The sequence below is a fragment of the Balaenoptera borealis genome (assembly GCF_965194805.1).
Source record: "Balaenoptera borealis genome assembly, chromosome: 7".
Taxonomy (NCBI): Eukaryota; Metazoa; Chordata; class Mammalia; order Artiodactyla; family Balaenopteridae; genus Balaenoptera; species Balaenoptera borealis.
The window spans coordinates 73,748,748-73,774,790 of record NC_138864.1 but is presented as its reverse complement, the minus strand read 5'-3'; the positions used below and the strand labels follow the sequence as shown (position 1 = coordinate 73,774,790).

At 38.6% G+C, this 26,043-nt stretch overlaps 1 protein-coding gene across 7 annotated transcripts in view; it reads left to right on the top strand.

The window, feature by feature from the left end:
* The window catches only part of ANKIB1 (ankyrin repeat and IBR domain containing 1), a 138,086-nt gene that overhangs the window by 66,268 nt on the left and 45,775 nt on the right, over positions 1-26,043 (top strand). For 6 of the 7 annotated variants that reach the window (XM_082398225.1, XM_082398224.1, XM_082398223.1 and 3 more), the window contains 3 exons: positions 2,535-2,835; positions 18,121-18,303; positions 23,133-23,250. In XM_082398225.1, coding sequence (XP_082254351.1) covers positions 2,596-2,835; positions 18,121-18,303; positions 23,133-23,250 — 541 coding nt within the window. In that variant the 5' untranslated portion in view covers positions 2,535-2,595. Of the gene's footprint in view, positions 1-2,534; positions 2,836-18,120; positions 18,304-18,375; positions 18,483-23,132; positions 23,251-26,043 lie in introns of those variants that run through there. The other variant, XM_082398226.1, reaches the window with a different exon arrangement.

The following is a 26,043-nucleotide window of genomic DNA, read 5'->3' as shown; positions in this document are numbered from 1 at the left end:
ATGACCAAATGCCACTGGAGGAGGCAGCCTAGTGTAAAGAGGCTTCTAAGTAGGGCTGGGTTTGTTTAGATGGCTAGGTCAGGTCTTGGGGAACCAAACAGCAGGGCAAGCAATGAAGAGCCTACAAATGTACTGCAGGGGTCAGAAGGCCATAAAGGCTATGTAGGACTGTAGAGAAAATATGCACAGTTAGGGTTTTCTGAGCAAATTTTACTAGAACTTGGGACCTGGGCTTAAAAGACAAGCCTTGGAAGTTAAACTTTGACTGAGTAGAGACTGAGAACTCCAGAGAGGTTTACCTCTCAGAAGATACATGTTTACATTTGAATGAGGTGTAAAGAGTGGATGAGACCTGAGACCATTGAGACATTCCCTAAGTTGTAAGGCTCAGAGATGCTAGTCTTATCTTCTGCCCAGAAACATATTTTACATTCCAAACCATAAGAACCCAGGATCTTCCTTAGGACGATTTGTTCTCACTCAGCGATAGGTTCCTCCCCCCCAAACCCCACCCCCTGCTTCTCTCCCCGCCTCCCCCCATCTCCAGAGGGGAGGAGGTCTGCTATACAAGCCTCCCAGAGTCTTATTTTTGCAGCTAATTGCTGTATTAACTTCCTATTGTTGCTGTAACAAATTACCACAAACTTGGTGACTTAACACAAATTTACTATCTTAAAGCTCTGGAGATCAGAAGTCTGAAATGGTTTCACTGGATTAAACTCAAGGTTTTGGCAGAGCTGTATTCCTTCTGCAGGCTCCTGGGTAGAATCCCTTACCTTACCTTTTCCAGTTTCCAAAAGCTGCCTGCACTTCTTGGCTTGTGACCCCTTCTGCCATTTTTAAAGGCAGAAGCATAGCATTTTCCAATATCTCTCTGATTCTCACCCTCCTGTCTTTCTCTTCTAAGGACTCAAGATTACATTGGGCCCACCTGGATAATCTAGGATAATTTCCCAATGTCAAGAACCTTAACTTAATCTTATCTGCGAAGTCCCTTTTACCATGTAAGGTAACATATTCACAGGTTCCAGGGATTAGGACATAAACCTCTTTGGGGTGGGGACATTAGTCTGCCTGTCACATTCGCCCACAGTGCAGATGTCTGATGTCTATGATGTCTGATCTGGCTTAGATTGCATTACCCCAGTGGTAAAAGTTGGGGTATGAGGGACTGACATGGTTATTATAAGTAATAATATTTCATTTGTTTCTGCTTCAGAGACTTCAAATCTTACTTTCAGGCTAGTTTTGAAGGGCTATATTGCTGAGCTGTGTAGAATCTTGAATTATAAAAACAGGAAATATCCAGAGTTGTTCTAAAAGTTGTCTGGGACCTTCTACTACTTTAGGACAGCTTACTCAGCCTTTTTCTCATAAGAGCTTTCCAGCTTGGCTAACTCATTAAAATTGAAAAGCCCATTCTAGTTCCTTTTTGGTCAGGGTTTTTTGTTTTTTCTTGTTCTAAGATGAAACTAAACTAAAAACAATTCAAATGAATCTAGGATTTAAGAGTTTGGCTCTGCTTCCTTCCCATTGCTCTTCTGCACTTGGACATAGGAATGCAAATGATACCAGCCCTCCGCAGTAAATGTGGCTCATCTTCAGATATGGGACTGTATGCCCATTTCATAGTGTATTTGTGTTTTTTAGTACAGGCTGACTGTATTATAGTAGGTTTTATCCAGCTCATTTTTCAGTATCCTATTATGGCCACTGACTGGCTCAAATATTAATCTATTGACCCTAGTTCAAGGATGTAGTAGATGCTAGGCACGAATGCTAGGCACGACTCTCAGATCTGGGTTTGGCAGTAGGTGCGGCAGCTCACCTAGACCTATCATTGGTAAGGGCTACCACCTTGGAATTAGATCTTGGTCTCCCAGAACTAACCATAGCTTACTCCCCTCAAAAAGTGTTACACCGTGTAATATGTGCCTTATTCTTTCAAAGGTTAGCCAAAGACTTAGGTAGAGAAATTTTTCCTAGATTTAACATTTAACATTTAACGTTCCCACTAGCTCCCAGACTTATGCATTGCTTGCTTCGCTTATATTGCCACCATCCTTATTAAGTAAATATGTACTCAAGAGAAATCAAATAGAGCAGAGCAATAAAGAAAAAACTTGGTGTGGTATGTTTAATAATGTACCTAAGGCATTTATGTTAATTGAAATTAGTCTGTAAGTGGCCCTTTCGGTTCCTTTCCTTCTTCCTCCCCTTCCTTTTCTCATCTTCCTTGTTTCTTCACTTCACTTTCATTTTCCTTTTCCTTACCTTTCTTTTTTCTTCCTATGCCTTTTTTTCTTTAATTAGCAAATACTGTAAAGATATTCAACTTTAGTTTTTTGGTATTATTATTCTAGAATGGAGTTTTTTATAACTAAGAATTAGTCATTCAACCTATTTTGAAACAGTGCTTCAATAGAAATTGGATTAGCAGCTTAGAAGTAGAGGTTACCTTTTAAATGTATCTTCTGTGTACTATTTCAAGGTAGGAAAAAACTGATTTTCATACTTTTCCTTTACCATTTTAGGACCTTTCTTTTTGGTAGAGATGGAAATCCAAATAAACGGAATGTGCACAATGAAACATCTATGCATTTGTTATGTATGGGTCCTCAAATTATGATATCGGAAGGAGCCCTTCATCCTCGCTTAGCACGCCCCATGGAAGATGATTTTAGAAGAGCAGACTGTCTGCAGATGATTTTAAGATGGAAAGGAGCAAAACTTGACCAAGGCGAATATGAGAGAGCAGCTATTGATGCCGTTGATAACAAAAAGAACACACCCCTGCACTATGCTGCTGCCTCAGGGATGAAAACCTGTGTAGAGGTAAAACTTTGGTGGTGGTTTTTTTTTTAATATTCTGCATGGTAAAATCTGTGTCTTGGTAATGTGTAATAATCAGTTTTGTTTTACTTATCTTAACAGTTAATTTAGCTAGTCATTTCGGGCCCTTTTGTGGTTCTAAAAGAATCAGGAGCCCTTGTATTAGGGAAAACAAACCCATAAACATTCATCCTTGGAAATAAAATGGAATTAGGAGCAATTGAAAATTTGCTAACATTCCTGAAGATAACAGTCATCATAGAAACTCTATCATATTGAGAGTGATAGTTTTAGTAGAGATATGTTTTTGCTTATTTTTAGAAGCCAATTTATAAAATTTATACATATGGCAAATCTTGACAAGTGGGACCTTTAGCTATATCTAGAATTGATCAGTTCCCTAAGCAATTGATAAATATTAATGAATACATTTATTGGGGTCTTTTAAAAACATATCTATATTAAAATGTGCTGTTTTTTTCTGTGTAGTCTGCATTAACGTGCCTGAGTACTATATTGTAATTGAGTTTTTCCACATATGTTTTTCATATATATATATAAATATCTTAACAACAGGCTTAGATAAAATCAACCATATAGTGTAGGATCTTAACTAAGCTAAGAAATCATTACTCTTTATACTGTCATCACTACTCTACATACAGAAGAACAGGTTTCACTCAGCTATGTAGAGGTCAATCCATACATAATTCTTAGAAGTTCTTTTGTATAGATGTATTTAAGTTTCAGTGGGGAGAATTATAGACTGAATCACAGAGTATCCACTTACCAAAAATGTAGGACTTTATTGGAAAAGCAATGATCCAGATTAAATATATATTAATCAGATTAAAATACATATCTGAAAATTTAGTATTTCCTTAATGTTATTCATCTATATAAACTTTATACTTCTAAATTGATAAATATACCAAAAAACATGAAGGTCCTTCATTTTCTTACCCGTGTTAAAAGGTTATGGCCATTTAGGGACTTCCCTGCTGGTGCAGTGGTTAAGAATCCGCCTGCCAATGCAGGGGACACGGGTTCAATCTCTGCTCCAGGAAGATCCCACATGCTGCAGAGCAACTAAGCCCATGTGCCACAACTACTGAGCCTGCGCTCTAGAGCCCGCGAGCCACAACTACTGAGCCCACACGCCAAAACTGCTGAAGCCCGCACAGCCTAGAGCCTGCGTGCTGCAACTACTGAAGCCCACGCACCCTAGAGCCTGCGTGCTGCAACTACTGAAGCCCGCGTGCTCTAGGGCCCGCGTGCAGCAACTGCTGAGCCCATGTGCTGCAACTACTGAAGCCCGTGCACCTAGAGCCTGTGCTCCGCAACAAGAGAAGCCACTGCAATGAGAAGCCCACGCACTGCAACAAAGAGTAGCCCCCACTCGCCACAACTAGAGAAAGCCCACACGCAGCGACGAAGACCCAACGCAGCCAAAAATAAATTTAAAAAAAAAAAAAAGGTTATGGCCATTTATATGATTTCTTTAGTGTATCTGAAGTGTCAGTTATTTTCACTTCTAGAACCTTTCTGATCTTATCTTGTGTTTATTGCTGTTGTTTGTGATACTTATTAATCTTTTAGAATCTTTGTCATTTCATCTCTTGGGTTTGTGCCACCTTTGCCCACTAGTTAATTAGTGACAGTCATTAACTTGAAACTAATTTTAAGCTTTGCTTTCTAACTTTGATTCACGGTGTGGTGGAAGGATGTTCTAGGATTTTGCGGGGAGGGAGGCTATTGGCAGAATTCCTGAGGCTTTTTACACAAGTCTTTTTGTATATTGTTCTATGCCCACCTCTTATGAAAGAATCACTGCCTATAGTGACTCGTCATTGTTGACGGGACTGCATCATATTTCTCAAGTGAGTTAGAGTAGAAAATATCTTATTCTTGATAGTAATAATAATGCTCTTAAACTGCTGCTTTAATATCTTGCTTCCAAAAATTCTCTATAAGCATTGCTTTAGTGGTTGTTCATTTTGAAGTATGTTTGCAATGACATGATATTAAATTATTTTTAAAAATTGAATGTGGTGCTTTTACCAACATTGTTTTTTGCTCAGTGAAGGAAATTAGTACCAGGTTTATTCTGAACTGACAGGCCTGATGATTTGCTTGGTGTGAATGTGTGTGTAAGTTTTAACTGTTTGATCTGTCAGCAAATCACTTTATACAAACCACACCATTTAATGACTGTTTTCATTTTTTTGTGTTCAGAAGAGCTCTTTGACTTAATGTAAAACACCTCACATAGAGCCCTATAAATACCTTCATTACATATATTCTAGTTGTCATCAACAGATTTTAGCACATCATTTTACCCATATAAAGCTATCTTAAATCTCATATATACTTGACTGTATACCCAGCCTTAGGTCTTGAATGACTTTTGATAATGTTTACTGTTAATTAAACCAGAAGAGTTTCACAAGGAAGTGTACATTAATTTCCAGAGGCCTTATGTTTTCTAGTTCTAGTGAGTAAAACAAATACATTGAAATACGTAACCTACTATATAACTGTACTTCTTAGAGAATTAGTCCTCAAGTGTCTTAGTGTTTGTATAAGGTCTTCTAACATTCACAGTGCTCATTGGTACCAAGCATGATATAAAGGGTTTGGGTTGAGTAAAAGACTATTATCAGATATTTACTAATTTTTTTCATTAAGCTAAGCTATCATAGTATGGTATATAGGGCACTGGTTTCTAGTCTTGGTCCTCACAGAGACTGTCTGTAAGACCTTGAGCGAATCACTCAACTTCTTTGAGATTATCAGTCTCAACCATCCAATAGGAAACGATCACAGTTATCTCAAAAGACCACTTTTAGTGCTAATTTTCTCATAATCTGTGATTGCAGTAAAATATATCCCATTTTCAGTGTCTAGCCTTTAAGGTTAAATTGATTATTTTACTCCATGGTTAAGGCCAAGCTATTTTTTTTTAACTCTTGAGGACATATCTATGGAAATACGTCTTTTCTAGTTGTTGAAGATGTTTTTCTCTCTGTGTGTTTATTTAAGGACAGAGCTGATAAAGTCAACAGTAGACAATTTCATATGTGCATTTAAACACATACTTTCCTATGGCTCATAATTTTGAACCATATAAATGAAATGTTTAAAAACTTCCCCTTCTCTCTGTAATAATTGTGTTCCATAGTCAGCTAAAGGGACACACACATACACACATAGAACACACAGAACATAACATAAAAGTGTCTTTTTTTTTTTTAATTTATTTTATTTATTTTTGGCTGCATTGGGTCTTCGTTGCTGCAGGCGGGCTTTCTTTAGTTGTGGTGAGCAGGGGCCACCCCCCCAGTTGCTGCACGCCGTGTGAGGGGGGGCCCTTGCTGCGGTGGCCTCTCCCCCTGCAGAGCATGGGCTCCAGGCGCACGGGCTTCAGTAGTTGTGGCTCGCCAGCTCTAGAGCACAGGCTCAGCAGCCGCAGCGCACGGGCCTAGCCGCTCCCCGGCATGTGGGATCTTCCGTGACCAGGGATTTCTGAGGTCCGGTGCTGTGCAGGTGAAAGGTCCCGCGGGGGTCCTGCTTTCTGCTTCCTAGTCTGGGAGAAGAGAGTGTCTGGATCTCTTCAGGGAAATGCAGGAAGTTCGTCAGCCACAGGAGGACAGGGTAGAGGGAAGACTGAATCTAAACGCCTCCCTCCTTTTTCTCTTGTGCTGCTGGCTGCTGCCTCATGCTTTTTGCTCTCTTTCTATCTCTCAGAAGTTGTGCTGAGAGAAAAAAACACAGGCCAGAAAAGGGATGCACCCTGGACTGGTGTTTGTGGTGTGTGTGTGTGTGTGTGTGTGTGTCCCCAGAGGCTGCAACCACAGTTCCTCTGATGAACCCTGGAGGCGGCCCAGGTCCTGATTGGTGGTTGCCATGGAGACCCACCTAAGCCTCTTGCACCTGAGCTGTATTATCTGAAGAGGGCGCCTCTCTGACCTGACAGTCACCTGAGAAGACCCAGGGGGTGAGAGCGAGCCTGTGTCCAGATGGCATTCTCTGCCCTGTCCTCCCCCAGCGGGCACTTGGGGTAGCACAAACTGGGGGAGCCAGACCACGCTCGCTGCACCCTCTGTAGAGCCCTAGGTGGACCTGCTCGGGGCAGATGTTTCCAGCTATTTGGTGAATGGTTCCTGGCCAGAACCCACTCTTTCCACCCACTCCCTCCACCAGGAGAGGGGTGATTCAGGAGCAGAGGGCAGGGGCCTTCACCTTTAATCACCTCATCCTCACCTGTCCTCCTCTTTGCTAATCGAAATTCTCTCCTTCCCTCAAGTCAAGCTCAAGTGCAGAAAGTTCTTCTGATGTTCTGGAGGAGGGGCAAGGCTGAGGAAATAATCCAGGGAGAGGAGGAAAGACGGACTGTGAGTGCTGAGTTTGAGGTATTTGTGCTAACACGAGGGGCTGGCAGGAGCCCTCCTGTGGCTGTTCTCCCTAATCCCACTTTCACCTCTGGGCTTCCTGCCTGTCTCTGTTCTCTGGGCACTGTCACTTGCAGACTATTCTGGCTTCGGGCCCATGTGGGCCAGACTTCCCCTAACAGACATCAGAAACCGATGCATGCTGCCCTGTGGGGTGCCTCAGGGGTGCTCAACTGGGCACTGAGCTGCATTGTAATAGACCTCAAGTGATGCTGTGCCACGTACCAGGTGGTAGAGTGACTTCTGGATACATCTTGTCCTGATTGTATTGAAGATAAAGCAGAAGGCATCGCCAAGAAGAAATGAAACCATGCCTGGTGAGCTGCCTCGCACTGCTCACCCGCCTGCCTGCAGCTTTGACTGTGTTCCTGGGTGAAACGCCACTTTGCGCTTCCTCTGTGGCTGGTTCCATTAGGCATATCTGCCGTCCCTCCTCATCCAGCTGCTCAAGCAGGGGTCTTGAGTCAGGAGCTGGACCATATACCTCTCTTGACCAGTTCACAGCCCAACAGTCCCAAAGATTGGGAAGGTCTCTTGGGGACAGAAGACTGCCATGTTTTGAGGAGCTGAAGTTGACCTCCTCGCATTCACAGTTCCCTGGTGGCCTCCACCCCAGGACCAGCTAAGGCCAGAGCAGCCTGGGGCAGGTAGCCAGGAGTCCCCACCTCTGAGCATCCCACCTCTATCCTGACGCAAGGGCAGAAATTCCAAGGCATTTCCATGCTGGGGAGAAGGGAAGAGCGGGATGAGAAGGTTCTGCTCTCCCTTTGGGAAAGTTGCTAAAAAGTGACGAGAAGAGGTCAGTGACTAAGTCACAAATTCGTTCATGCAACACGTATGTCTAGAGCACTGTTGTGTGCAGGCATACCAGTTGCTGGCTGAGGGTGTGTGATCCCATTCCCCTCCCCCTCGCTCCACGCTTCCCAGCCAAGCCCCCGTGAGGCTGGGTCAGATGAGTAGAAGGTGGAATTCTTGCAGGAGAGTGGGGAGCAGAGTCAGTAATAGGGTTCAGAGTTAAATGCCTTTATCTTCCTGCTGTATAATCTTGGGTCCACCACAGACCATTCTATTTGAATGAAAAAATTCATCCCGTGGATTAGTCTTAAAACCTCACCCTCAAACACACACATGCGCACGTGCACACACACACAATGCACACACACACACACACACACACAATTAATGTAAAAGAGATCATGCTGGTTCTGAGCCATCAAAGGAAGATCCCTCTGCAGCAATGTGCTAAGGACTCCTGACCTGTGACTCTGGGGAACATGCACATAGATGACCAGGTCCTTAGCATCCTCCCTCTCGACACAGCTGGCCCCTTCCCTGTACTTTTCACTGATGCCTTCAACCAGGAGAGGGGGATCATCCCCTCCCTCCTCCCTCCCCCACCTGCTGCCTTGACACCACAAAGAGGGCTCGATGTTTGTGTTGACTGCTCATTTCTTTTCATCTGTTAACCTGTGGAGGCTTTGTGATTATCCACGCTGAGTGTGAGTTTGTACTGGGGAGAGAAGGTGGTTGTGGTTTTTTTCTCTCATTCGACATCAATGGAGGTTGTCAAAGCATAGGTAAATATTCAGCAACCATTCAAATGGAGAAACACCAGTGGGGCCCATGAAATTGCCTCACAAATGGTGTTTGATTAATAAATTGGAGATGTGGAATTGCGAAGCCATTGGTGCAGGGCTGGATTAAAAACATCTTAATCATAGAGTTCTTTTGGGAACTTGAAGGTGTGACAGTATCAGTGGCTAAATATTTTATATATATATGTATATGTATATACATATATATACATTTTTTATATATGTATATACATATACATATATATATATGGAATATCTAGCCCTGAAGTTTCTTATATTGCTGCGTAGTTGACAGTGGACATTCCAACAGTCTCTCAAATTCAGTGTTTCCAAAACTGAACTCAGTCTTCTCTACCCACCAGCTCCTCCGCTTGACTGCCTTATTCCTATTAATGAGGTTACCATCATCCCCATATCTAGTCTTGATACCTGGATTTACCTTGGGACTGTTTTTGTTTTGTTTTGTTTTTGCATCAAACTTATGCCACTCGTTTGCAGAATGGAACTCTTCCTTGCCTCTTTTGGCCAGCCCCTTCTTTTTATCTCTGTTGGCCACCTTCTAACAACAGGTGCTTATATCAAATCCTCACTTTGTATTTTTCCGAACTTCCTTGAGTAGGAAAATTTGGAGTTTCACAAATATTTATCATTCAAAATTATTTATGAGATAAAAGTAACACAAAGAGGAGTGGGCTGCAATTGTTTGAAAATTAGAAATGCTTATATGTTGAACATTTATTAAGGCAAACTATAATTAAAGCCCCTTTAATTCTAATTTTTTCATATTTCAAAGAATTATTTCAAGGGTAAGCAAACTTTTTTCTGTGAGAGCCCAGATAGTAAATATTTTAGGCAACTGCTCAACTATGCCACAGTATCCTGAAAGCAGCCATAGACAATGTATAAGTGAGCATGGCAGTGTTCCAATAGAACTTTGTTTATGGACATTCCCACTTGAATTTCTTATAATATTCACATATCACAAAATAATCTTTTGATTCTTTTCAACCATTTTAAAATGTAAAAATAGTTTTTAGTTTGTGGGCTATACAGGAACAGGCAGCAGGCTAGATTTGGCTCACAGGCCTTAGTTTGCAGTGGACCCCTGCATTATGCAAAGATTGGGAGAGGAAAGCAAAGATGACTCCACACTATAGAAGCTTATTTTAAATATGTAAAATAACATTATCAATATGTAGCAAGTCCTGTATGCTTTAAGTATACAAAGAACTTTAAAAATACTATGTAATGGATGCCCAGCGCACAAAAACGGAACTCCATTAAAATATAAACGTTACAAGAATGTAATGCTATAAAAAACACACTGTTTTCTTGGTTGCTGAGTTTTTGTTTTTCCACTTTGGAATAGAGGTGTGCTTTGGAGAGGAATGATGGGTTAGGTCTATTAGCAAGGCCCAATTAAAAGTTTAGTGATTTTTCCTCCCCTTGGTGGACTTCCCTAGATCAAGCCTAGTCATTAGGCCTCATTTTATTTATATTGGTGCTTCACCCGTCATAGTGATTCAAGAAATGGTTGATGTGACAGAGGTGATTGTTGTGTTTGATAGTGCTTCAGCTCTTTGTGAAAAGCATTTTTTAAAATGAGTATTATCTTTAGATATTTCCTATGCATCCTTGTCCTACTTGCTTATTCAAAGCTTTAAGTGTAGCTGCTTATTGTTAGATCAAGTAAAGGTCACTAGAAAACCAAAGGTGGTAAGTCACACTTCCTTTTACAGCTACAGGGGCTATTTGACACTCTGGCAGCTATCAGAGTATTTCACACTTCATTGAAAAGCCAAGAAAATCATTCACAAATCATACTGAAGAGTTTTACTTAATTATATTGTGTTTTTAGCACCTGGGGTTTTAAAACTGTAAAAAGAATATAGAAATTGTAGTCTCAGCTCAGCAACTGAGTAACTTTGCCTGTTTCTGGGCCTCAGTTTTCTAATTTTTAATCAAAGTTATGATTTCATTATTGCCTCCAAAACATTATGATGCTAAGAGCTATTAATTATTTAGGCATTAACTGTTATAGGCATTGAAGGGAAGGAGACATCATTTAAATTTTACTTAGCCCAGAAGATTTCATGGGTAGTAGTAATATCTGAGTGGATGAGATTTCAGTTTAAGCATTTGGAGGAGGCTACTCAAAATGTGGCCCTCAGCACATTTTGTAGCATCAGTAACGCCTGGGAGCTTGTTGTAAATACAAATTCTTGTGCCCCACAGACCTCCAGATTCCAAATCAGAATCTCTGGTGGTAGACTCCCGGAATGCTTTAAGCAAGTTTTACTGGTTATTCGTTTGCATGTTGTAGTTTGAGAAGCACTGTTCTAGGTCTCAAACATATGCAGATTGAAGTATTTTGCAGAGGTTTGATAAGACAGATGACTTAAAATGAAGATAGAAGCCATACTAAGTACAAATACTAATGCCAAGAATTTTGGATTTATTTATAGAAAATTGAGCCATTTAAATTTTTGATTGGTGGAGTGCTATCATGAAAGCAAATATAGTAAGATTAGCCTAATGGTTATAATGTAGAATAGAGTTGAAAGGGGGGGACTTCTAAAGGAGTGGTTCTTAAAGCCTTGCTACCCAGACAGTGGTCCTCAGACTGGCATTGGCATGAATTTGGGTACTTGTTGGGAATGCAGAATCTCAGGCCTCATCTCAGATCAGCTGAGTCTGAATTTGTAGTTTAACAAGAACCCCAAGGTGATTCATTCATACTCACATTAAAGTTTGAGAATCCTTGGCTTAGAGCAGTAGTCTGTGGGACATACAGTGGAATCACCTGTAAAGAGTTCATATATTTAATCCCCACTCTAGATCACCCTAATATGACTACCCAGATGATTCGTAAACAATTTGGAAACCTTTGTGCTGAAACAGTGGTTGTAACCATGTCTGCACAAAAAATCCGATAGTGTAGACCATATCTCAAATCAATAAAATTGGAATTTCTGAGAGTGGACCCCAGTCACTAGTATATTAAACTTCTCCAGATGATACTAGTGTACAGCCAAGGTTGAAAACCAGTGTACTAGAGGGAGTGACAGGAGTTAGAATATTATTGCACTAATTCTGCTGTGAACTGATAAAGGGTCTGGATTTGTATGGTGGTATTAGAAATGGAAAGAATGAGGCAGATGCATTTAGGTGACTTGGTCAGTTGATACAAGAAAGTAAGGGAGAGAAAGGTTAAAAATGATGGAGACTTTAAAATGTTAATATTAACAATGTTGAGCTGTCTTTGGATAATATAATTTTCTCTCTTTGATTTTTTTTGCATTTTGTGTAACAATCTGCTATCATATCTATAATTAGAGTAAAATAAATTAACTTTATTTTTAAGTAAACTGAGCATGGTTTTGAACCTAGTTCACTTTGAAGCCTGCTAACAATTGACAGACATTTAAAAAGTGAGATGAGGTGTTGTATGTCAACTACACTTTAGTAGTAAAAAGAAAAAAAAATTAAAAGTGAGATGAGGTGAAGGAATTGGTTAGAAGGAAAGGAGAATATCTTGCGTTTTCATTTAGAAGGAGATTGCGGTCTTAGATTATCCACATGAAATGATATTCAGGCTATGGAAGATTAGAACTAACTGGGAGTAATGAATATAGATTTAGAATTAAATGTTATCTGCAAGATAAGGTATAGATGAGAAATCCAAGAAAAAGACTTTATAGATAAAATTACAGAATTAAAGTCAGCATCAACTTGGAGAATGCCTGTGTTTAAAGGGAGTGAGAACAATAAGTGGCCTACAACAAAAACCAAAAAAGCAGAGAAGAGAACCAAAATAATACATTGTCGAGGATGCCAAGAGAAGAATTTCAAGGAGAGGAGGTAGTCAGTCATTTGATGTGCTTCAGAAAGGGCAAGGAATTACAAGACTGATAAGGCTGTTGGATTTGAGAGGTATTAATGACTTTCAGGAATATTATAGTGAAGTGGGCAGAGTAGAAGTCAGATTGCTGGGAGAAATTGAGTAATTTGCTGAGGAAGCAGAGGGACAGCGGGTGTCAGTCACTAATTTGACAGATGTGGCCAAGAGAGAAAGTAAAGTATTGGGGAAATGACAAGAAGGCTAACAGAATTAAGATAGGGGACTCCTGTACCAGGAGCCAGTAGAAAGTCAGAGAGTGAAGATGGAGGGAGTAATGGAGTGCTCAAGGTCATAGAGGAAACAGATGAGGAAATGGTAATTTTACAACCAGAAGAGACTAAGAATCATCTTTTTTTTACATTTTTTCTCAAGATTATGTAAGCCTCATTTTATAGATGGACCTGGTAAACTGAGACTTACAGAAGTTAAATGACTTGTTCAGAGTCAACCAGCCATTTAGATGATGGATCAAAGGGGTGGGAAGGGATTTGTCATGAACTAGGGGCTGTCCTTCCCCTCTTCCTCTGGGATTATGAACAGAAAGGAAGGCAAAATCGATAAACAGATGCGCTGAGATAGTGATAATTGGATGTTTCTTTTAAGGTAGAAAATTGTTTGTACCACCAAGTGTCTGAGATAGGCTAAAAAACACATTTGAATAAAATATTCAGTTCTCCTTGCTTGAGAGTGGAGAAAATGATACTTAGAATGCTTTGGTTGAAGCATTTAAAAACTACCTCTTCAGAACCACGTGTAACACCCTATTATGTAAAAGCAAAACACCTGACTTTATGCAGCAAAAGTTTAACAGATATCTTGACATCTTCTGCTTTCTTGTGTTCCAGCCTTAGGCCCCAAAGGTCAGTATGCTGAAATTCTTTTTCAAAAAGTAATCCTCCGATGTCAGGCAGTACTGCTGATAGCTAGCTAGCTTCTATGCCAAAGGTAGCATATACGTTGATTTTCCTTGCCAAGACAAATGCTGTAAACATGGACCCTCCATTCCATCACTGATTATGAGTTTCTGTCCAGGTACCAATTGCAGCAATGAGATACAGGTTTTTGTGGCCCCTCACCCCACTCCCATCAGACTCATTTGGGGACTCCTTTCGAATTACCAATCAAGGCAAGAAGTCTCAAGTTCTAAAAACGGTCAACAGTGGCTCTCAACAATGACTTCTCGCACATCCCCTCTCCTCACATCTCCTCTCCACACATCCTTTTTTTTTTTTTTTTTTTTTTTTTTTAAACCCCAAGGAATGCAGTCTATACTCTGGAAGGTTCCTCTTACCAATATTCTGGAATGGCACAGCCTCTTAAATTTTGTTGTCTTTGCTTTTGCTAAAGACTGGGGTGATTAAGTTAAAGATGATTTATCTAGCTTGCTAATATTTATAATCTCTTCTGTGGTAGTATCTGTTGTGGAAGTAAATCAATTCATGGCTTTGAAAGCCATTCCAGTGTGCATTTTAGAAATCATTTTCTGCTACTCTGCATATCAAAGAACCATAGAGTAAAGTCAGCTCTCAGTTCTGTAGCAGCCAGAAGCAAATAGTCTGTTTTGTGTTAGTGAAGCAGAAAGGCTGAAAACAGTAACAGACCCTGCAATAGGTATGATAAGTCTGTGGACTTAATACAAGTCGCCAGTATTGAACAGAGAAGGTAATATAAATATGTCAGTTTCCATGCCACACAGGCCATAGTCTAGGGTCATTGCTTGTCAAACTTTAATGTGCATAAGAATCTCATAGCGGATTAGTCTCCAAAATTTACAAACAGCTCATGAGGCTTAATATCATCAAAACAAACAACCCAATCAAAAAATAGGCAGAAGACCTAAATAGACATTTCTCCAAAGAAGACATACAGATGGCCAATGGGCACATGAAAAGATGTTCAACATCGCTAGTTATTAGAGAAATGCATATCAAAACTACAATGAGATATCACCTCACACCAGTCAAGATGGCTATCATCAAAAAATCCACAAACAATAAATGCTGGAGAGGATGTGGAGAGAAGGGAACCCTCCTACACTGTTGGTGGGAATATAAACTGGTACAGCCACTATGGAGAACAGTACGGAAGTTCCTTAAAAAACTAAAAATAAAACTACCATATGACCCAACAATCCCACTACTGGACATATACCCAGAAAAAAACATAATTCAAAAAAACACATGCACCCCAATGTTCATTGCAGCACCGTTTACAATAGCCAAGACATAGAAGCAGCCTAAATGTCCATCAACAGAGGAATGGATAAAGAAGATGTGGTATATATATGCAATGGAATATTACTCAGCCACTAAAAAGAATGAAATAATGCCATTTGCAGCAACATGGATGGACCTAGAGATTGTCATACTGAGTGAAGTAAGTCAGAGAAAGAGAAATATCATATGATATCCCTTATATGTGAAATTTAAAAAGAAATGATACAAATGAACTTATTTACAAAACAGAAACAGACTCACAGACCTAAAGAACAAACTTACGGTTACCAGGGGGGAAGGATGGGGGGAAAGAATAGTCGGGTAGTTTGGGATCGACATGTATACACTGCTATATTTAAAATCAATAACCAACAAGAACCTAATGTATAGCACAGGGAACTCTGCTCAATGTTATGTGGCAGCCTGGATGGGAGGGGAGTTTAGGGGAGAATGGATACACGTATATGTATGGCTGAATCCCTTTGCTGTGCACCTGAAACTATCACAACATTGTTAATCGGCTATACTCCAATACAAAATAAAAAGTTAAAACAAACAAAAAAAAGAATCTCCTGGAGATGAGAATCAGATTCTGATTTAGAGGCCTGGAGTGGGGGGGGGGCTTGGGTGGTAGCCCTGAGAGTCAGCATTTCTAACAAACTCCCTGGTGTCCCCAGACCACATTTAGACTAAAAAGGTTCCAGGTGGTAAATAGCAGCTGATATGACCTTGCCTTCAGGCTTTAGAAGGTGGCAGCAACAGTGACAGCTGAGAGCTATTGCTTCACAGATTTTTTTTCTGTAAAGGGCCAGACGTAATGGGTAAATATTTTAAGCTTTGTGACCATAAGTCTATGTTTCATATTCTTCTTGGTTTGTTTGTTTGCTTGTTTTTACAACTTAAAAAATGTTTTAAACCATCTTAACTCTGAGGTATACCTTTGGCTTAGAGCAAGAAGCCAAAGTCATATCCATTGGGCTTGTCAAGTTAGCCCGTGGCTTCCAGGCCTGGCATTGGTATAAGTCCCTTATTTTATCAGGGCCTCTTGGGATGACTGTGGAGGAACCATAAGGATGACAGTTCCAAAAGCAATAAAAGAACTTTACAGGAAGATCCGTGTGTTTGTTGGAGGGAGAGGAGATAAAATTATTTGGAAGAAAATGAAAAGAAGCTACCATTCTTATTAACCCACATAAAAAATGAAAATCTCTAAAAAGTATTCACATTTAGATCATAAATAAGATCTGGCCAGAACTTTATGGTGGGCCCAGAATACATTTGACTTCTTTATTTTGTGATCAGCCTATTCTTTGGGTCAGTACAATGTCCAGTCATGGTTAAGAACTTGGTCAAACTTGTGTCTGAATCCCAGTAGTTGAGTAACTTTGGTCAACTTGTTTAACTCTTCTGAAACATTATAATATCCCTGCCACTTGGGGTTGTTAATATTAGGTAAGAATATGTATTTGAAGCCCCAGCATAGTGCTTAGCACTTAGAAAACAATAAGTGGTGGCTGTTACTGTGGTGTTATGGTTGTGACTGAATTCTATAAAAGAATCAGCTCCGTGACTAATTGTCAGGCTGTCCTTTAGGGTTGTCCTAGATTATGGCCCCCATGGTATTCATGTCCTTGTTAATGTCTCTGCAGACATACTGGGGAACCTTGAACCTATAGCCCTTAATAACAACATATTTAACTTCTGCAAAACCAGCAGAAACCTCAGTAGTGAACAAGTCAAGTCCCTATTCCATGTATTTTTAAAAGTGGGATTTCCTTGGGTGAAATCCTACCTTTAAATATCAAGAGATTTGGTAGAGTATCTTCCCAACTTGGCTATCAGTAGCTATTCCCATTGCTTATTTTGAGGAATATTGAAAACAGTTTTGCTCCCATTGCTTATTTGGAGGAATATTGAAAACAGTTTTGCTTCAATGATTTGCTCAACCGAATTTTATTTCAGCGTTTAGCTGGATAATGAATGATACAAATGAAAACTTTTGTCCGCCTTGTCAGGACATCCAGGTATTAGTGGTTAAAGTAACAGTATTGGCTGTGTCCTTCTTGTTTAAGAAAGATTTATAGAAATGTATAAAATTTAGAGCATTGAATGACTAAAATTACTCATTTTTAAGTAAAACTTTGGATTGGACAGAATGCTTAAGAATTTCTTTGTAAAGTTTAAGAAATTGGTTTGTTGTTTTTAACCAAAGGAAGTCATCTTTTTTTTTTTTTAATAAATTTATTTATTTCATTATTTATTTTTATTTTTGGCTGCGTTAGGTCTTTGTTGCTGTGCATGGGCTTTCTCTGGTTACAGCAAGCGGGGGCTCCTCTTCGTTGCGGTGTGCGGGCTTCTCATTGCGGTGGCTTCTCTTGTTGGGAGCACGGGCTCTAGGCATGGGCTTCAGTAGTTGTGGCTCGCGGGCTCTAGAGTGCAGGCTCAGTAGTTGTGGCACACGGGCTCAGTTACTCTGCAGCATGTGGGATCTCCCTGGGCCAGGGCTCGAACCCGTGTTCCTTGCATTGGCAGGCAGATTCTTAACCACTGTGCCACCAGGGAAGCCTCAAAAGGAAGTCATCTTAACCGCTAATAAGCAAGAATTGCTAATCTTAAAATTAGAAGCCACTGGTATCTAAATAACTTTTGTCATTTCAGATACATACTGTTGAATTTTTGTTATGCTTACTTTATTAAAATTTTTTTAATAGGCAGCATGAAATAACTTGTCATTTAAATCTATAGTTGCAAGTTTTTTTTGTTTTGTTTTTTTAATTTATTTATTTATTTTTGGCTGCATTGGGTCTTCGTTGCTGCGTGCGGGCTTTCTCTAGTTGTGGCGAGCGGGGGCCACTCTTCCTTGCGGTACGCGGGCTTCTTATCGACGTGGCTTCTCTTGTTGGAGAGCAGGGGCTCTAGGTGCGCCGGCTTCAGTAATTGTGGCTTAAGGGCCCTAGAGCACAGGCTCAGTAGTTGTGGCGCACAGGCTTAGTTGCTCCACGGCATGTGGGATCTTCCCGGACCAGGACTGTAACCCGTGTCCCCTGCATTAGCAGGCGGATTCTTAACCACCACGCCACCAGGGAAGTCCTATAGTTGAAAGTTTTTGAAAAAATCTTTTTTAGCTTTTAGTAAAACATGGAGGAGACTTGTTTGCTGAGAATGAGAATAAAGATACTCCTTGTGATTGTGCTGAAAAGCAACACCACAAAGATTTGGCCCTCAATCTGGAATCTCAAATGGTATTCTCACGAGATCCTGAAGCTGAAGAAATAGAAGCTGAATATGCTGCATTAGACAAACGAGAGGTAAGTTTTTTTTAATAAAAAAATTATATGGATTTTATATTAAATTTTATTTTTTTCTTCTTTAAAACCCAGTCTGTGTGGTCTTCTTTGCAATATGCTAAATATCCTGTGATCTACATAGCCATAAGTATGAAAATACATCTAGAAAACCTGGAGGTGGTGTCTGTCCTTTAGCATATGTAAGTATGTTTAATTACATATAAATAGAGATGCTGACTCCAGGACTCCAGTCCTGTACTTCAGTCTCTGCCTGTCTTCTGGATTGCTCTTACCAACAAACATGCTTTGGTAACTCCCATCTTAAAAAACAAAACAACCTCTCCGTTGACCACTCTTCCCCAGCCCTGTCCCTGTCCCCCTTCACTTGTAGCCCCATATCTCTGACCTTCATATGAGAAAAACAAAACTTAAGAGCTGTCTATACATACCAACTTCCTCACCTTCCCTTCACTCTTCAGCCCATTGCAGTGTGACTTTCTTCCCTTCTACTCTGATGGAACTGCACTGATGTGGACATCAAGATTCACTGTGTTGCTAAATCCAGTAGGTGCTTTTCTCTCCTCATCTTACTTGAATTCCTCAGCACCACTTGACATAATTAACCACTCCATTAGTGAAACACTCTTCCCTTGGCCTCAGCGACATTGCTTTCTGGTTTTCCTCTAAGTCTTCCTTGTCTCAGTAAACATTACCTCCATCCACTCAAGCATAAATGTGGCAAGCATTCTCGATTCCTCACATCCAAGCAGTCTGGGAATTCTGTCAGTTTACCTTCCAAGTTATAACCTAAATCCATTTACTCCTCCCATTCTCTACTCCTACCTTCCTAGGTCCTCTCCACCTTCACTTCTCATCCGAAATACTCTAGTAGTTTCCTGACTGGTCTCCTTCCTTCTGTTCTCGTCCCCTTAGAATCCATTTTGTGCACAGTAGCCAGAGTGCCTTTTAAACTTAAATTAGGTCATATCACTTAAACCATAGAGTGACTTTTCATAGCACTTAGAATAAAATCCAAACTGTTTGCTCAGATATAAGACCTTATATGGTCTCGCCACTGTTTACCTCTCCAACATGATCTCAGATGTTCTTTCCTGACACACTTTGCTCTAATTGTAGTACCTAGACTATACTAAGGCTTTTGCATTTCCTGTTCCTTATGTCTAAAATCATCTCCCAAGTTTTCTGTTGACTGTATCAGTTCTGCAGAGAGGCAGTCTTAGACCATTCTTTCTGAAGTAGACCCCTCTCCTTCCATTATTCTTTACCATATACCCTGTTTATTTTTCGTAGCACTTATCACATGCTGTAATTATTTTGTTTATATATTTTTATAGTTTACTTGTTTACTGCCTTTCTCTTTTATTAGATTGTCAACTTTATGAGGGCCAGAACCATAACTGCCTTATTTAGCAGAATATTTTCAGTGTCTAACACACTGCATGCACAGTGGGCATCCATAAGTATTTCTTAAAGAAATTATTATAAGACACAGTAAATTTTTTCCTCTAAAAACGAGTCTGATTCTTCAGTGTTCAGTGCTAACTTGATTCTGAGAGGACTTATATAACTATTATTTGTATGTGTTTAGGCACTTTTATTTGCCATTCCTCTTTAAATTAGTTTTCTTTTTCTTTCTTTGTATCAGTATTGGACTGCTTTGAAGGTTATTGCTGGTTTGTGTTAATCTGAAAAAGAAGCAGTTTATCTTTGCGGCAGGAAAGAGAAAGGCACCTTCATTTTAATCCCTCCTGCAGAAGAAAGGGGTATTGCCCACTTGGAACTGAGCAATGTATTGAAATGCTTCACATGACCTAGTTATAGTTCCATTGCAGAAATTCAGAGTGAATATGTTACATGTTCATGAAGGCAATATGTCTTTCTCCTTCAAGGACTATTTTTCTTCCATTGTAACCTATTTAAGTTTTAAACTGTGCATTAAAAAAAAAGAATCTGTACAGATTGCTTTATATCAATATTATTCCTTTGTTAATGTATCTAAAGTCAAATTTTATTTGGTTCAACATAAATTAGGTAGAATGATGGCTAATCTGAAAAAGAACATTTAGGAAATATACCAGGAAATAAACAGTTGCCACCACTGGGAATATCAGGAAATATTGGTTTTCATTGCTGAGGCGGGGAAGATACCTGGAGTCCCAAATCTGAACTTGGAACACAGTTTCTAGAAGCAATGTTATATATAGTGTATAAATTCTAGACTGGAATGAGTACTACAAATTTAATCATTAAAGGATTTGGTAGGTTTTTGCAGGACAAAGTGTGGTTCATAAATTAGCTTAAAAGCAAACTGTACATGATGATTTGGGGGCACTTTTTAAAGGATAGTTTGGATTAAATTTCTCCTTTTTCCTTTTTTAGTTAATCCCTATATAGAATAGTTTAGGTTAAATTTTTATTTCTTTTTCTACTTAAGGTTATAGGATACCTGTAATATGTAGAGATTCATGGCAGTATAGCTGAATGCATATATAGGTGTAGTAGACTATTAATACAGTGTGATATGAAATGTATTCAGCATTAAGTTTTTACTATCATTTGTAAAAAGAGTAACACTGCAGACTGATTGAGTGCGTGCTCTGCCCCTGTTTAAAGCTTTTTAACATCCCCAGTGATTTTTCTTCAATATTTTTTTTTTTTTTTTTTGGCTGTGCTGAGTGGCATGTGGGATCTTAGTTCCCTGACCAGGGATCGGACCCACGCCCCCTGCATTGGAAGCACGGAGTCTTAACCACTGGACCGCCAGGGAAGTTCTTTAATTTTTTAATTAAAATTTTTTCAGCCAAACACCCACTTTATAAGAAGAAGCAGAATGAAAATTTTAAATATTCATTATTCTACCACTTATAAATAATACTTGTAACATTTTGCCTTCCATTTTTCATCAGTGTGATGATATTGTACATTTTACATCCTGTAGTTTCTTTTTTTTCCTTAACATTTTTTGATATTCACAAACTCATCATGGAAAACATTTTGAATGACTGCTAACTACTCTAACATGTAGATGTCCTATAACTCCCTTAAAGTACATTTGGGATACTTGCATTTTGTCACTTTTAAAAGTAACATTGCAATTGACCAGTTTTGTTCACGTTGTGATTAGACCTTAGGATAGATTCCTGTAAGTAAAGTTATTGAGTCACAAGATCAGTATTTTAAAGGCTCATGATACGTGATGCTTAGTCATTAAATGATAATCCAATTTCTGTTTTTACCCACAGTACATCAGAGGGCCATCTCACTGCAGCCTTACCAATATTGAGGGGTGTTTTTGTTTTTGTTTTTTCCAAACCTTGGCCAGTTTGTTAGGTAAAGAGTTTGTATACTTAAGGATGTTTATGTTTTTATAACTTTTGACATTTTAAATTTACTGATTGTCACAAATTCCTTATATATTAAAAGCAACACACTTTTTATGTTTAAATCTTGGCAGTTTCTTTTGCAGTCAAGTCTGTCAGTCTTTCCTGTCATTAATACACTCATTGCTTATATATGCTTCCCTGCCAGAAGACATCTTAGGATCAGGAAACTTATATCAACTGAGAGAAATTATCCCTGGTGAATAGAGTTCCCACCATATGGGGTTAAGTAAGAATTGATGAAATGGTTTCCATGATAATCAGAAAAACAAAGCAAGAAATAAAGATAATATCTAATTTTAAAGTATCTATAAATCAGCTATAAGGGATAGGGCTTACTGACTGCCCAGAACTCTCTGGAATGTGTGATAGATGTTACCAAAGGACATCCTCAATGGTTGTTATTCTGATAAGTATTTGAGAATTTCTACTGCTTTTTAAGTTATGGTCTTTAGTTCTATGCTTACTGCAGTAAGCTGGTTACATCTGTTTAAAGGATTGAAATAGATATGTGTATCAATATTAATAATAAAAACACAATATTGAATAAAAATGAAAGCAAATTGCTTAGCGATATATTTAATGTTATGCCATAATATTATGATAGCTACAAATCAGATTCATGATAGTGATTGCCGTAAGCAAGGATGGGGAAAATTAGGGAAATGTAATGGGGAAAACATGTCACAGGTTATTTTAGCTTTTATAAATTTCTGAATAGTGAGACATTTGTGATTTTATTCCTTGTATGTTTTCTGTTAAAAGCAAAGAAAAAAAAGTATAAAGGATAACAAAAGAATTTTAAAAACCTGAAATGATACAGTACCTTTATGAAGAAAACTAAGAAGCATTAACACTTGAATAAACAGAGAGAATACATTTATAGGAAGTTGAATAGTATGTCATAATCACTCCTCTCCAAATTAATTAATAGGTATCATGTAATCCCACTAGCAATCCAGATTGTATCTCAATAAGTGTAAATGTTGGTGGTTCAGTGATTAAAAGTGAGTCTAAGTGAAAACATATATTGATATATTCACACACAATTGATTTGCAAAAAGAAAAGACTGGATAAAAATACTTGAGAACTTTAATCATGACCATTGCTCAGTGGTGGGATTATAGATTTTTATTTCTATTTCTTTTTTGTATTATTCAGATTTTTAAAACTATGACGTAAGATGGTTTTGTCATTATAGTATGATTCTTTTGTTTTAGAATGATAAGGTACATGAGACTAGGCATCCACTTTCCAGCTTAAAAAAGACTTGTGAGAGAGTAGTTTGAAGTCCATGATAGTGGAACATACAGAGCCTTTTTAACTTCATTGCCAAACTGGAACTGGAAAGTTAAATAAATGATAATCATATATATTTATTTATAGGCATTTAGAACTTCCTCATAGTATCATAGCCAATTTAACTTTTTTTTTTCTTCTTTTTAAAGCCATATGAAGGATTAAGACCTCAGGATCTTCGTAGATTGAAAGATATGCTTATTGTGGAAACAGCAGACATGCTCCAGGCTCCACTATTTACTGCTGAAGCTTTACTTCGAGCTCATGGTAATGAAAGAAATGTGCTTCTGATAACACGAGTGCCTTTTGAAACTTTTCAGAGTTAAAAGGTGGCTATTTTAATGTTTTAATATAAAACAAAATAGTTTGCTAAACAAGCCTAAGTTCATTTTTGTGCAGTAATTAACTGCAGTACTCAGCATCCTCATAACATTTTGTATTTTGAAGTATAAACTGGCTACGAATCGTAGAGAGAAACAGGAAATTTCTTTTGAAAATTGAGCTACTAAATCAATTTATAGATTGTCTAATTTTAGAAATGTATCTGATTCGAGCAGGGTTAAGAGTTGGAATCCATAGTCCTAGTCCTGGTTTTGACATTAATTTTAACTAAAGTCAATTAAAGTTAACTAACAGTTGTATTATTAGTATTGTCAGTTGTATTTATTTTATGTAAAAGCTGTTTCTCCCCATGAAATGCACAAAGAGAAATTTAGAGAGGCAAGGCAGGAATATGCTGTTCCTTTTAAGGTTTTTTTTTGTTTGTTTTTATTTTTTTTGAGGACATTACCAAATTTACTTAGGAAAAGTGCTCAGCTTATTTTAAGTTCTCTGTGATACTTAGCATAACCATTCTGGGAGTTGTTACATGCTGAGTTGGACCCTCTCATTGCACACTTGATATTTGACATTTTGGCTTATTTCAAAGAGGTTTTTTTCTGATTTAGAAATTATTTTTAAAGATAGAAAGGTAAATGGCTGTTCTCATCCAGTAATTTTGAGGCATACCGGTCTGTTTTAACTATAAATCTTTACCATCTATACTAAAATAGAATGTCAACTTCCAAAATTTTTCTATAACGTTTTGATCAGAAGAAAATTTAAAACTGCATATTTCATCATCCTTTGATCACCTCTGTGAATAATTTGGTATATAACCATCCAGAATCACTAACTTCAATATTGATATTTCCCAGAGTTCTGTACTTGACACTCTTTTCCACTTTATATACCAGTGGCTCTATATTTTAGTATAAATAAGGATAGCCTGGGAAACTAACCAGAGATTCCTAGGACGACTTCCAGAGAGTCTAAGTCTTTAGGTGAGGGATGCAGCATAAAAACGTGTGTTGTAAACAAGCCTTACGAAGTAGACCGTTTTCTGAGAAACATTGCTGTGCACATTTATCTAATGAAACCAAGGGTTTCAAAAACCACCTAAATAATAAAGACTATATCTACCACCTGACCTTAATAAAGTATTCAAGCCTTTATTTCTAGATGCCTTTTTAACATTTTCTCCTCAACCTAAGGATGTCCACACCTGAACTCATCATTTCTCCCACTGTCTTGATAAATGGACTGCCACATTAATTTAATCACCCTAACTAGAAACTGGGAAGTCATGCTTTCCTTCTCCATCTCTATTCCATTTGGCCACAGTCTCATCATTTCTCTTCCTAAATATCTCTCATCCTCTCCCCATCCTCCCTAGCCCTTTCCATTCTCACTGCCACTGACTTAAATTCAGGTTGTCATTATTTTTCATCTAAATTGTAGTCTCCACTGTTGCCATTCCTCTTCATCCTTATTCATTTTTTATGTTGCATTTTAAAATTTTGAGCATGTAACTCCCCTGCTGAAAAACCCTTCACTGGCTCTCCACAGACTTAAAATATCCCAGCTCTTTAGTAGACCTTCATGACCCAGGCTTCTTTACCTGGGCTGTTAATCTTCCCATTTATTTACCCACTCCTGCTTGTCCTTATTAATCACTCTTCCAGGAAACCTTTTCTGCTTATGTGTTCCCAAGTATTCACTGAGAGCCTTCCTGTCTCTTCCCATTATATCCTGTGCATGTATGTGTCGTACACTTAGAATACAATATTGTAATAATCTCTTTATTTGCTTTTCTTCTACATTAACCTGGGAGCTCTTAGAGGACAGCTTTTTATTGTTTTTTGTTTCCACGATAGCTGGCATCCCTTAAGCCCTCAGAACATAGTTACAAAATGAATAGATAATATATCTGAAATGTTATTTATATATTTTTAAATCCATCTTTTTATTATAAAACTACTTTTCTCCATTGCCATCTTTTAAAATTTTGAAGTAAATCCTTTGGGGAAAAAATTTAGACCTGGTTCAAAAACGACATTGAGAAATTCAGAATAGTTTTTAAAATCTTAGAATTTAAAGATAAAATATTTTCCTCTTAGTCAGTAATAATACTTAACAGTCATAAAAACTTGTAAAGAAATACCAAATACCTTAAATTGTGTTTCTTTTGTGTGAGGTTCACAGCACCCCGTCCTTTGCTTGAGCTTTCAAGTAAAGTGAGTGCATTTAAACATAATGTAGAGCTGGCATAAAAGTGGAAGCTACTCATCTGTGAGGAGCTGTAACGTGACAGTTGTATTAGTTAGGGTAGGCTGGCTGCTGAAGTGAAAGTATCGAGTCAAACACAGTGAACATTTATTAATCATAATAGTCTAAAGTCTTAGGAATGGGACACGGGCTCTGCTCCACACAGTTGCTCTGACTGACTGAGACTCTGCCATATTAACAAAGTAGCTTCGGAGGTTGCCTGGATTATCTCCATTCCAGACAACCAATCAGAAAGGAAAAAGTGTGGAGAAATAGGTGTGGGAAGGTTTTTGAGCCAGTCCTGGAAGTGGCATAAATCACTCCTGCACCTATTCCACTGACCAGAATTCAGTCACATGGTCACACTTAACTGCAAGCAACAGTTCTACTCTGTAGAACTGTTGTGTAGTACTTATGGCCTTTTCTGCCACAGGTATCTACATTCAGCTAAATTATATAATATATCATAATTCT